The sequence below is a fragment of the Macaca thibetana genome, chromosome 2 (assembly GCF_024542745.1).
Source record: "Macaca thibetana thibetana isolate TM-01 chromosome 2, ASM2454274v1, whole genome shotgun sequence".
NCBI classification, from domain to species: domain Eukaryota; kingdom Metazoa; phylum Chordata; class Mammalia; order Primates; family Cercopithecidae; genus Macaca; species Macaca thibetana.
Genome location: NC_065579.1, coordinates 36,234,253 through 36,248,075, shown reverse-complemented (window position 1 = coordinate 36,248,075; position 13,823 = coordinate 36,234,253). Strand labels below are relative to the sequence as shown.

At 40.0% G+C, this 13,823-nt stretch overlaps 1 protein-coding gene across 3 annotated transcripts in view; it reads left to right on the top strand.

Annotated features, from left to right (window-relative positions):
• The window catches only part of TOPBP1 (DNA topoisomerase II binding protein 1), a 64,914-nt gene extending 55,332 nt beyond the window's left edge, over positions 1–9,582 (top strand). For all 3 annotated transcript variants that reach the window (XM_050779578.1, XM_050779577.1, XM_050779579.1), the window contains one exon: positions 8,843–9,582. In XM_050779578.1, coding sequence (XP_050635535.1) covers positions 8,843–8,986 — 144 coding nt within the window. In that variant the 3' untranslated portion in view covers positions 8,987–9,582. The remainder of the gene's footprint in view (positions 1–8,842) is intronic.
• The last annotated feature ends 4,241 nt before the right edge of the window (positions 9,583–13,823 follow it).

The following is a 13,823-nucleotide window of genomic DNA, read 5'->3' as shown; positions in this document are numbered from 1 at the left end:
TTATTCTATTTGTATTTTTTATAATAATGAACACATTATGTAAACATTTAGCTTGGAAGTTAAATATGAGAAGAGTATAAAAATCTAGCTACCTCTAAAGGCTTTAAAAATACCCTTTAAAATGTTGGAATATAAAGAAAGCAGAAATTGATTCCAGGAGTCCAAGAAGAAACATTTACCCAAAGGTCCTTTAGTTTTCTTGTCTGTTTGCTTTCATGTACTTTAAATACCTATGTTAGTTAGACACTGTGGTAAATGTAAGCATTTGCTATATGGTGGGCTTACTACTGTCATATTCAGAATTGGCCTGTGTTGTGTAATTTGAATGGGGTAAGAAAAATCTTCCTGACACCAGAGTGCCTAAAAGGCCATCAGGAATCAGCAGGCCTGACACATAATCATAAGGATTAGATTTCATAATCATCATCTATGAAGGATTTCAAATGGGATGGTGTAGAAATAAGGGGAGGCCAGAACTCAAAGTCAGCTTTGCGATTTTGCTGCTTGTGTTTGCAGATTGCTCAGGATTTAATAGAATGCCTAAAACAGAAATGTGAAGCCGTTATACAGCAGAGGGCGTACTGATTAGTATCCACTATTTTATCTAAGGTTTTCACTGAACGTGATGTTTCTGACATTCATTTAAGTTTCAGTGTATACCAGTAGTTCATTCCTTTTTATTGCTGAGTAGTATTTCTTTGTCTGAATATACCATAGTTTATTCATTTTCCTGTTGATGGACCCCTGGGCTGTTTGTCATCTTGGTTATCATTAGTAAAGCAACTAAAAATACACAGACTTTATTATGGACATATTTTTTCATTTCTCCTGGGTAAATAGGACAGAATTGCTGTGTAATAGAATAAGTAAATATTTCGTGGTTTTTTGTTTGTTTGTTTGGTTTTTTTTTTGAGACGGAGTCCCACTCTGTGGCCCAAGCTGGAGTGCGGTGGCGAGATCTCCGCTTACTGCAAGCTCCGCCTCCCGGGTTCACACCATTCTCCTGCCTCAGCCTCCCGGCTAGCTGGGACTACCGGTGCCCGCCACCATGCCTGGCTAGTTTTTTGTATTTTTAGTGGAGATGGGGTTTCACTGTATTAGCCAGGATGGTCTCGATCTCCTGACCTCGTGATCCACCTGCCTTGGCCTCCCAAAGTGCTGGGATTACAGGCGTGAGTCACCGTGCCCGGCCTAATATTTCATTTTTTAAGAAGCTGCCAGGCCTTTTGCAAAAGGGATTTTTACCATTTTATACTTCCCACCAATAATATAGGGATTGAGCATCCCAAATCTGACAGTTAGAAATGGTACAAAATCCTAAACTTTTGAACACTGACGTGATGCTCAACAGAAGTGCTTACTGGAACATTTCTGATTTCTGGATTTCTGACGCTCAACCAGTAAATATAAATATTCCAAAATCTGAAATACTTCTCATTCCAAGCACTTCAGATAAGGGATACTCAATCTGTGTAAGCCTTCTGGTTATTCCATATTTTTGCCAACGTTTAGTGTTGACAATCATTTGATTTTTAGCCATATGGTAGGTTTACAGTGGGAGCACATTGTATCTCCCTGATGACTAAGGACATTGAGTGCTTTTTCTTTCATGGTTTGTGTGTGTGTTTGTTTTTTGGTGTGTGTGTGTATTCTCTAATATGTTTTCTAAAAAGTTATTGTTTTAGCTTTTATGTTTATCTCTATGACCTATTACAAATTAATTTTTCTTTATGCTGTGAGGTATGGACCAGAGTTGGTTTTTTCCCATATAGATATCTAGGTGTTCCAGCACCATTTGTTGAATAGATTTTCCTTTCCCACAAAAGCTTTGGCATCTTGATAAAAAAATCAAATGATCGTGTTTTTGTTCTGTTTCATTATCTACTTGTTGATACGTTTCCTACTGTGTCTTGATTACTGTAGCTGTACAGCAACCTTTGAAGCTAGTATTAAGACTACAATTTTAGTTGTCTTTTTCAAGGCTATTTCGGTATTCCATGTCCTTTGCGTTTCCACATGGACTTTAGAATCAGCTTGTTAGTTTCTACAAAAAAAAAAAAGAAAAAAAAAAGGCCTAGAGTGGTTAAGATTAGGATTGCACTGACTCTATAGATTAACTTGGGGACAGTTAACATCTTTACAGTATTGAGCATTATATTCCATAAACCTAGAATGTCTCCAGTTAGGTCTTCTTTAATTTCTCTCAGCAACATTTTGTGGTTTTTCAGTAAGGGAACTTGCGTATCTTTTGTTAAACATATTCCTATTTTGTGATGCTATTGTAAATGAAAATTTTTAGATGTACGTTGATTTTTTTCTACCATTTGCTGCCAATCCATAAGAGTATAAATTTTGTATATTATTATTTATTTATTTTGAGGCAGGGTCTTACTCTGTTGTCCAGGCTGGAGTACAGTGGCGTGATCTTGGCTCACTGCAACCTCTGCCTCCCAGGCCCAAGAGATCCTCCCACCTCAGCCTCCAAAGTAACTAGGACTACAGGCATGTGCCACCATGCCCACCTAATTTTTTTTTGGCAGGGGGAAGGGATAGAGGCAGGGTTTTGCCAGGTTGACCAGGCTGGTCTCAAGCAATCCACCTGCCTCGGCCTCCCAAAGTGCTGGGATTACAGGTGTGAGCCACCGTGCCTGGCCTGTCACTCTTTTATACCCTATGATCTTAATAAAATTCACTTAATACAATTAGTACCTTAGGCTTTCCTACATAAGCAGTCATTTTATCTACAAAGAGATTTGTGGATTGTCCCTTCCTTATGCCTCTTATTTCTTGTTGTCTTACATGGCTAGGACCTCAGTATGCTGCTGAAAAAAAGTGATGAGATTGGCCTCCTTGTCTCCTTGTCCCTAGCCTAGGTGGAAAGTGTTCAATATTTCACCAGTATTTCACCACTTATAGGTTCTTCATAGATTTCTTTTCCAGATTGAGGAAGAGCCCTTTTACTCCTAGTTTACTAAGATTTCTTTTTCATCATTAATTGGGGTTAACTTTTGTTAAATGTCTTTTTCTACTTCTGTTGGAGTTGTTGTAAGGTTTTTCTCTTTCATTCTATTACTATGGGAAATTGCATACATTTTCAAATGTTAAGTTTCATGTATCAATCCCATTTGATCATGGCATATTAATCTTTGTATATATTGCCAGATTTATTTGATGAAGAATTTTTAAAATCTGTTTTCAGGGTGGGATATTGGTATGTAATTCTCATTTTTTGTAATGTTTTGTCATATTTTGGTATTAGGGTTTTGCTGGCATCATAAACAAGGTGGGAAGTGCTCCCTTGGTTTTCTCAAAGAATTTGTGTAAGATGCCTATTTCTTCCTTGAATATTTGAAGGTCTGGAGTTTTCTTTTTTATTTTATTTTATGTTTTTGAGACATGTTCTGGCTCTGTTGCCCACACTGGAGTGCAATGGCATGATCTCAGCTCACTGCAACCTCCGCTTCCTGTGCTCAAACAATCCTTCTACCTCAGCCTCCTGGGTAGCTGAGACTACAAGCGCACACTACCACTCTCGGCTAATCTTTGTATTTTTGGTAGAGACGGGGTTTCACCATGCTGGACTGAAGCGATGCCCTCGGCCTCCCAAAGTCCTAGGATTATAGGCATAAGCCACCTGACCTGGAGTTTTCTCATTTTTTTTTTTTTTTTTTTTTTTTTTTTAAGATGGAGTCTCGCTCTCTCACCCAGCCTGGAGTGCAGTGGCACAATATCAGCTCACTGCAACCTCCACCTCCCAGGTTCAAGTGATTCTTCTGCCTCAGCCTCCCAAGTAGCTGGGATTATAGGCATGAGTTGCCATGCCTGGCTGATTTTTGTATTTTTAGTATAAACGGGGTTTTAACCATGTTGGCCAGGCTGGTCTCAAACTCCTGACCTCAGGTGATCCACCTGCCTTGGCCTCCCAAAGTGCTGGGATTACAGTCGTGAACCACTGCACCCAACCTGGAGATTTCTTTATACGTGGTTTTTGGTACCAAATTTTCTTTACTAGATACAGAGCTTTTCCTATTTTCTGTTTCATTATATGTCAGTTTTTAATAACTGGTAATTTTCAAATAATATGTCCATTTCATCTTATCAAATTTGTTGGCATAAAGTTCTTCATAATATTATTATTATCCTTTTAGTGTAATAAGTTTATTCCTGCCTGGGCACGGTGGCACACAGGCCTGTAATCTCAACACTTTGGGAGACTGAGGTGGGCAGATCATTTGAGGTCAGGAGTTTGAGACCAGCCTGGCCAACATAGTGAAACCCCATCTCTACTAAAAATACAAAAAAATTAGCTGGGCCTGGTGGCGTGTGCCTGTAGTCCCAGCTGCTCAGGAGGCTGAGGCAGGAGAATCGCTTGAACCTGGGAGGCAGAGGTTGCAATGAGACGAGATCATGCCACCGCACTCCAGCCTGGGCGACAGAGCAAGACTCCGTTTCAAAATAAATAAATAAATAAGTTTATTCCTGATATTGGCAACTTGTGTTCATTTATAGCTGACTTATTTAGGAGTCTGTTGTTTAGTTCCTAAATATAAGAGGATTTTTTTTCTATCTTTTTAATTTGTGATTGCTCATTGAATTCCATTGTAATCACAGAACATACTCTCTGATTTTAATTATTTTAAAATTATTGAGACTTGTTTTATCGCCCAGCTTCATCTCTCTTAATGAACGTATCGTGTATGTGAAAGATTTTATATTCTACAGTTGTTGGGTGTTATGTTCTGAAAATATCAAATAGGTCAATGTGGTTGATAATGTTGATCAGATTTCCTGTGTATGTGGGTTTTTTTGGTTGTTTAGTTATATCAATTACTGATACTAAAATCTCCAGCTGATTGTGGAATTTTCTGTTTTTTCTCTTTAATTCTGTCAGCTTTTACCCCATTTATTTCAAACTTTGTTGCTAGCTGTTACCCATGTGTAATTTCTGTGATTTTCACATATTGATCCTTTGTTATAACTTGAATCTCTGGGCTTATTCTGCCTTAATGTGCATTATCTGAGGTTAATATAGCCTTTTCCTATTTAGTCTGTGTCATGATATCTCTTTTCATGGTTTTTAATTTTAAACTTGTCTGTGTCTTATTATTTAAAATGGCTTTCTTGTAGACAGGATATAGTTGTGCCTTGCTTTTTTATTCTTTGGAGTGTTCAGTCTATCAGGTAATTATTGATATGATTGGATTTAGGGATGGGGTTTTTTGCTGTTTGTTTTCTATTTGTTCTTTGTCCTTGTTCTTCTTTTTCTTTCTTGGCTTTTTTTTTATTAGTTTAATATTTTTAGAATTATATTTTATCCATTGGCCTTCAGGAGGAGTATTTATATGTAGATTATACACGACTTACTGAGGCCGGGCACGGTAGCTCACACTTGTAATCCCAGCATTTTGTGAGGCCGAGGCGGGCAGATCACCTGAGGTCAGGAGTTCGAGACCAGCCTGGCCAATATGGTGAAACCCTGTCTCTACTAAAAATACAAAAATCAGTTGGGTGTGGTGGTGCACACCTGTAATCCCAGCTGTTTGGGAGACTAAGGCAGGAGAATCACTTGAACGTGGGAGGCGGAGGCTGCAGTGAGCCAAGATCGCACCTCTGCACTCCAGCCTAGGTGACAAGAGTGAAACTCTGCTTCAAAAAAAAAAAAAAAAGATCTCTTGAATCCAAGTTGGTTCATTTGCTTCCCCTGTCCTTTATACCAGGGGTCACTACACTGTAGCCCCGTGGCCATATCTGGCCCACTGCCTATTTTATAAATAAAGGTTTGTTGGAATACAGCCATACTTACTCATTTATGTATTCTCTGTGGCTGCTTTTGCACTATAATGGCAGAGTTAAGTAGTTTCAGCACAAATCATCTATCCCACAAAATCTAAAATATTTCTGAGTTTTTACAGAAGGTATGCTGACCTCTGCTTTATGCAGTAGTTGTCATAGTTTTTACATCTACATCTTATAGCCCCAAATAAGATTTTACTTCAAATAGGTTTTGCTTTTAACACTTCTGTGCATTTTGAGGAAACTAAAATAAAAAATAGTATTTTATAATTACTCTCATGTATACCAGTTTGAGAGTCATTTTTTCCTGAAGATCCGCATTTCCATCTGATTACATTTTCCTTCAGCCTGAAGAACTAACTTTAGTTTGGAGTGCAGGTCGATTGGGGATCAATTCTAGCTTTCTGTTATATGAAATGTCTGTTCTACCTTCATTCTTGAAGGACATTTTTGCAGGATACAGAATTTTAGATTGACGGGTTTTTCTCTTCTATTAAGGACTTCACTGTCTGCTGGCCTCCATTGTTTCTGTTGAGAAATCAGTGATGGTCATTTGAATTGTTCCCTTGTATTCAATGTGTCATTTTTTCCTGGCTGCTCAATAGTTTCTTCGTCTTTGGTTTTCAACCATTTGATATATCCAGGTGTGGTTTTCTTTGTATTAATCCTGCCTGGTGTCTGCAGAGCTTCTTGAATCTGCAAACTTAACACCTTTCACCAGGTTTGGGAAATTTTGGCCATTATTTCTTCAAATATTTTTTCTGCTCCATTCTTTTTTTTTTTTTAATTTTTATTTTTTTTTGAGACGGAGTCTCGCTCTGTCGCCCAGGCTGGAGTGCAGTGGCGCGATCTCGGCTCACTGCATTTTCTGCTCCATTCTTTCCTCACTGTCTGCAAATTCAGTTACTTATGTTAGAACTTTTTATTTGTCCCATGTGTTCCTAAGGCCATGTTCACTTTTTTGCAATCTTTTTTTGTGTTCTTTTGATTGCTGATTCCTATTTATCTGCCTCCAACTTCACTGATTGTGTTCCTGTTATCATCATCCTGCTCTGTAGCCCATCTAGTGAGACTTTTGATTTTTTTTTTTTTTTAATAGAGATGGGTTCCCATCATGTTGCCCAGGCTGGTCTCAAACTTCTGGGCTCAAGCGTTCCTCCCACCGAGCAGTGTATGAGTGATCGAGTTTCTGTGTCCTCATGAGCATTTAGCGATATCAGTGCTTTTTATTTTTGCCTTTTCAGTAGGTATAGTGATACCTACTACACCTGGCTAATTTTCTTGTTGTCTCTTGGGATTGTTTCCTCCTTAGAATGTCCAGCAGCATTTGTTCAGAAAACTGTCTTTTCTTCACTGAGTTGCTTTTGCACCTTTGTCAAAATTCAGTTGATTTGGCCCGGTGCAGCTCAGTGAATAACTTGAGGTCAGGAGTTCCAGACCAGCCTGGCCAACAGGGCAAAACCCCATCTCTACTAAAAAGACAAAAATTATCCAGGCATGGTGGTGCATGCCTGTAGGCCCAGCTACTCAGGAGGTTGAGGCAGGAGAATCGCTTGAACCCAGGAGGCTGAGGTTGCAGTGAGCTAAGATCGCACCATTGCATTCTAGCCTGGGCAACAAGAGCGAGACTCCATCTCAAAAAAAAAAAAATTCATTTGGTCATATTTGTGTGAGTCTGTTTCTGGGTTCTCTTTTCAATTCCATTGATCCATGTGTGTGTCTGTCCCTCTCTAGTACTGCCCTGTCTTGATAACTACATAAACTCCAGTATCAGCTGGTGATTCCTTCCACTTTATTCCTCTTTCAAGATTGTTTTAGCTATTGTAGCAGCTTTTTTTTGCCTGTATCTTTTCATGTAAATTTTAAAATAAGCTTATGTATGTCTATAAAAACCTTGTTGCAATTTTGATAGGAATTTCATTAAACTTACAGATCATTTTGAATCAGCATCTTTACCACATTGAGTCTTCCATGAACATGACATTTCTTTCTATTAATTTAGATGGTCTTTAATTTTTCATAAACATTTTGTAATTTTCAGTATATAGATCCTATATATGTTTTTTTAAGCTTATGCCTAAGTATTTCTGTTTATTTGAATGATTCATTTTTTCTTAAGAATGGGTCATGTTTTGCTTCTTTACAAAGCAATTGCTTAATTTTGGATATATTCTGGACGTCATGAATAAGTCGTAGAAACTTTAGATTCAAGTCCGGCATGGTGGTACTCCTGTAGTCCTAGCTACTTGGGAGGCTGAGACAGGAGGATTGCTTCAGCTCAGGAGTTTGAGACCAGCCTGTGCAACACAGCAAGACCCCTATCTCCCCGCAAAAAAGGAACTCTAGATTCTGTTCTTCTGCTCCTCCAAAGAGTACTGTGTTGTTTAACAGGGAGTTTACTTCATACACTGTGTTTGTGTCCCAGGCCCCACATTTGCTAGGTTTGTTTATTCTCCAGGGTCTGTGGTTGCTTTTAGTATATTTTGGTCAGTGTTTGTAGTTGTTATCCATGGAATAATTGAATCAAAAGGCACTTACTTAGTATTTTGTGGTGATTCATTTTCAGGTTGCCCAGTCTGCCATATTGCTAGAAAATTAAGTTTTATTACACTTATAATAAGGGGGAAAAGATCCATTTCTTCTATATTGGGAAATGGTTGTGGTTGAAAAATGCAAGGGTTTTGGAGTCAGATCGGTTATGAATTTTGGCTTTACTACCTGCTAGTTATGTGACACTGGTTGTTTTATTTAACCTTTTTTATTTTATCTCTAAAATGGGGATTAAAAACACCAGTATGGAATGTTTGTAAGATCTGAGCTAGCCGCAGTCTACCTGAGCGATACACGTATTTCTCTGACAACAGCTGGGGCTTTGTCCCACAGGCTTCATTTTGTTTAATTTACTGGAACCTAGGAATGAATATGCATTTTCCTTGACGTTTGTCAGATTCATCCCTGACAGGTTGGAGATTTAAAGAAAAAAATCTATTACTGGATCATGCAAATTTTTGAAATCATTTAAAAAAATCATTTATTTTTCCTTTTATAGGAATCACCTCCTCATGTAGAAAATTACTGTCTACCAGAAGCTATTTCATTTCTTCAGAATAATAAGGAACTTGGGACTGGATTATCACAAAAGAGGAAAGCTCCTACAGAAAAAAATAAAATGAAACGACCTAGAGTACACTAATCGCATCTACTCTTTAGTTACCAAACATTAAATGTTTTTAAAAATTGAAAGCCTGAATGTGACTGTGGCGGATTTGGGTCGTAGTTTAAGGATGAGTGCCTGAAGACTTCTGCCTCAGAGTATAATGATGACCCTTCTTGAGTTTTGAACACCTGAAATTTTAATCACTGCAATATTAACTGTTTCTTAATAAAAAGTTACCTGAAATAACAACAAAGTACAGCTCCTCAGCTAGCTTGCTGTTAAACCACATTGAAGTATGTTAGAAGGTATTTATTTTTCTTGTAAATATCTGAAGCTATAGCTTAGTGGAAATTTTAGCAAGGTGATGGATTTTGCTTTAGAAAGTCTGCCTTACAAATTCATAACAAGATTTGTCAATCAGCATTTATTCATGTTTTCCCTGATTTTTATCTTCTCACCATTTTACCTCTTTTAACAGGAGCCTGAGCACAAGGTTTAGTGAAGAAGCTGGGGCTATAAATGTGTGTGTATATATGTATATGTATGTTTGTACAAATCTCCATGATGTTTGCCAAGTTTGGGTGCCAAAACTTGGAAAATGTGATAATAAAGAATAAAAGTAGTGACTCAAATTAGTATTAAGATGTGTTTACATAGATGAATTTTTAAAAAGAGCACCCTGGCATCTATTCTTCTGTTGAAGCAACAAAACATTTATGTAACTTAACTTAAAAAATGAATTGCAGGGGGCTGGGTGCTGGGTGCGGTGGCTCACGCCTGTGATCCCAGCACTTTGGAAGGCTGAGGCAGGCGGATCACCTGAGGTCAGGAGTTTGAAACCAGCCTGACCAACATGGAGAAACCCTGTCTCTACTAAAAATACAAAAAATTAGCCGGGTGTGGTGGCACATGCCTGTAATCCCAGCTACTTGGGAGGCTGCGGCAGGAGAATCGCTTGAACCTGGGAGGTGGAGGTTGCAGTGAGCTGAGATCCATTGCACTCCAGCCTAGGCAACAAGAATAAAACTCCATCTCAAAGGAAAAAAAAAAAATTGCAGGCCAGGCACGGTGGCTCATGCCTGTAATCCTACCACTTTGGGAGGCCAAGGTGGGTGGATCGCTTGAACCCAGGAGTTTAAGACCAGCCTGGACAACATGGCGAAACCTCATCTGTACAAAAAATAGCAAAAAATCAGTCGGGCATGGTGTCTGATGCCTGTAGTCCCAGCTACTTGGGGCATGAGAATTACTTGAATTCAGGAGGCAAAGGTTGCAGTGAGCCAAAATCATGCCACTGCAACTCCAGCCTGGGCGCCAGAATGAGACCCTGTCTCAAAAAAATAAATGAATTGCTTGTTAACATTTCTGATGTTTGTTATTTAGAATATTGCCCCATTAGATTAAAACATAATGTTATTGGAACTCTGTATTGCATTAGCCTTTATTATGCTAAACCTAAACACCTAATACTACATGCGTTAACAGAATTCTCTATAAATACACCTAATTTCATTTGAAGGACAAACTAGAATCCGTTAGGAATGTAATTTTGATGTAAACTGTTCAATTCCAAATGACTTTTTGAAAGGCAGATTCAAATAGTGAAGGAGAGAGTGCTCAACTTGGACACAAAATCCCTTAAATTTTCATCAGATTTTCTTCAAAATGGAGTACAGGGTATCCCTGTTGCTAGAGGATTGGTCCTTCAGAGTTTTCAGCTTTGAGCTAGTTCACAGCTTAGGACAATACAAATTCTGCACAGAGAAATAGGTAGCATTATGGTGTAAACTGTCTCCCTCCCACCAAACAAAACCACATGGGCGTCTTTATCAGAACTATTTTATTTTAGCTGAATCATTTTGTGGATATATAGTATGTTTCCCTGAATTTTATTACTCAGAATTCTTTGAAATAGGCCAGGTGCAATGGCTCACGCTTGTAATCCCAGTACTTTGGGAGACCAAGTTGGACAGATCACTTGAGGTCAGGAGTTTGAGACCAGCCTGGCCAACATGGCGAAACCCCATCTCTGCTAAAAATACAAAAATTAGCCAGGTGTGCTAGCACATACCTGTAATCCCAGCTATGCAGGAGGCGGAGGCAGGAGAATCACTTGAACCAGGAGGTGGAGGTTGCAGTGAGCTGAGATCGCACCACTGCACTCTAGCCTGGGTGACAGAGAGAGAGACTCCATCTCAAAAAAATAAAATAAATTCTTCGAAATAGTTTTTAAGTTACCTAATCTACCACTTTCTTTTCTGCCAAAATTATGGTTTTCCCGTTCAAACTTAGACACAGTTTACCATTTAAGGCTCCAGGTCTCAGTTTCTCCTCCTGACTTTCCAGCATCTGCCTATACCCTGTATAAGCCACTTGAACTCTGGGTTGGCTCTTAATCTGTAAATGTCCTAATGCCAGCAACAATATCCTCTTACATGCAAATAATACCTAATGCCAGCAACAATATCCTTTTATATGCAAATAATACCAAGCATAGGTAGTCGTCTTGTTTAAAAAGGGGAGGGGGCAGAACTTGTCTTAATTAGATTATTCTGAGTTTCTTTTCTGGATTGCTACAGTATTTTAATCTGTGATATTTATCACCTTATATCGCTTCACGAATTTTCATGTGTGTTACTCTGATCTCACTAACATTCGTTAATTCAGCAAGTAGGAATCCTCAACGTGTGCCTAGGATTCAGCAACAAACCACCTGGAACGCATGGTCTCTTAGAACTTAGATAGGAATCCTTACTGTAAATACAGTACTCAATTATACTCAGATGTAGTATTTACAGTGTTATGGACTGAGCTGTGTCCCCCTAAAATTCACAGGTTAAAGCCTAACCCACTATGTGATTGTAGACAGAGCATTTATAAGGGGGTTAAATGAGGTCACAAGAATGAGTCCCTAACCCAACAGGACTAGTGTCTTGGTAAGAAGAGGGAGGTACACCAGGAGTTTGCCTGCACGGAGGAAAAGCCCTGTGAGGACATGGGGAGGGCAGCTATCTGTCTACACACCAGGAAGAAAGGTCTCACCAGATAGCCATGCTGGCCGTCTCCTTGATTTTGGATTTCCAGCCTCCAGAACTGTGAGAAAATAAATTTCTGTTTAAGCCACTCAGCCTGTGGTGTTTTGTGGCAGCCTGAGCAGACCAGTAACAATATTAACAGTGATAAAAAGTTCTTCCTTTGGGGCCTGAGATGCCTGGGAGTGGAACAGGCTGTTTTGTGTATGAGCATTTTTTAGGGTAGAGTTCATCATTCTAGAGTTTGGATCTGTGACTTTCTACCCAAAGGTCACAAACCACTGCTGTAATGCAAACCTATTATTTCACAGTTACACCTCTCACCTAGAAGTGCTTTAATACAGGCCGCTTCGTATCAGGGCTTGGTTTCCTTCTGACCCTTCGAGACATAAAAATCATTATTAGCTTGAGGCCATACAAAAATAAGCAGTGGGCCATCGTTGACTGATCCTTATTCTCTATCCCTAAAAAGATTTTAAAATCTAGATCTGTCAACAAGCAAAGCACCCAGCTCTTTGTTTGTTTGTTTGTTTTTGAGACGGAGTCTTGCTCTGTTGCCCAGGCTGGAGTACAGTGGCATGATATCGGCTCACTGCAACCTCTGCCTCCTGGGTCCAAGCCAGCCTCCTGGGCTCAAGCCATTCTCCTGCCTCAGCCTGCTGAGTAGCTGGGACTACAGACACATGCCACCACCCCCAGCTAATTTTTCTATTTTTGTAGAGATGGGGTTTCACCATGTTGGCCAGGCTGGTCTCAAACTTCTGACCTCAAGTGATCTGCCCGCCTCAGCCTCTCAAAGTGCTGGGATTACAGGTGTGAGCCACCACAGCTCCTTTTCTACCATCCTGAGTAGCAGTCTATGGCAGACATACTTGACAACAATAACTCAGGCATACCCTGGGAAGTGACCCTGTGGTCTAAGAAGAATGTATGTTTGGAGTTCCAAGTTAAGGAATCCAGGAGTGGCCAATCCAGAGGCTCTCCTTATCAGTGAAGGACGTCCATACCCCTGCCCCATTCCTTGGAATGCAGGCTGTATAGGGAATGGTGGCCCTTTGTATTGGGTTAAGTGGAAGTTGCTAGGTAGAGGTTGCTAAGTGAAAATATGTTAAACTGCATGCTTTTTAAAAACAGTAGCAATTTATGGATGGGCACGGTTGCTCACGCCTGTAATCCCAGCACTTTGGGAGGCCAACGTGGGTGGATCATGAGGTCAGGAGATCGAGATCATCCTGGCTAACACGGTGAAACCCCCTCTCTACTAAAGATACAAAAAAAAAAAATTAGCCAGGCGTGGCGGTGTGCACCTGTAGTCCCAGCTGCCAAGGAGGCTGAGGCAGGAGAATGGCATGTACCCGGGACGCAGAGCTTGCACTGAGCCGAGATTGCACCACTGCACTCCAGCCTGGGTGACAGAGCAAGATTCCATCTCAAAACAAAAACCAAAAACAGTACCAATTTTCCTGTCCAGCCCACTGCTCCTGGACTGCTGTGTAATGTAAGTCCACAATAAACCCTATGTCTCATTCACTGTCTCCACATCTCTTCTTCAGCCTCCCTCACATGGCGCCATCCCCACTGGAGTCAATAGTCTGGCATGACAAGTAGTAGCCATTATTAAGCAGAGCCATCTCATGCTTGTTTAACATTTGGAAATCTGCAATGAAAATTACCAAGTTTTGGCTGGGTGCAGTGGCTCACACCTATAATCCTAGCACTTTGGGAGGCCGAGGCGGGCAGACCACTTGAGGTCAGCAGTTCGAGACCAGCCTGGCCAACATGGTGAAACCCTGTCTCTACTAATAATACAAGAAAATTAGCTGACTGGTGGTGGGGGCCTG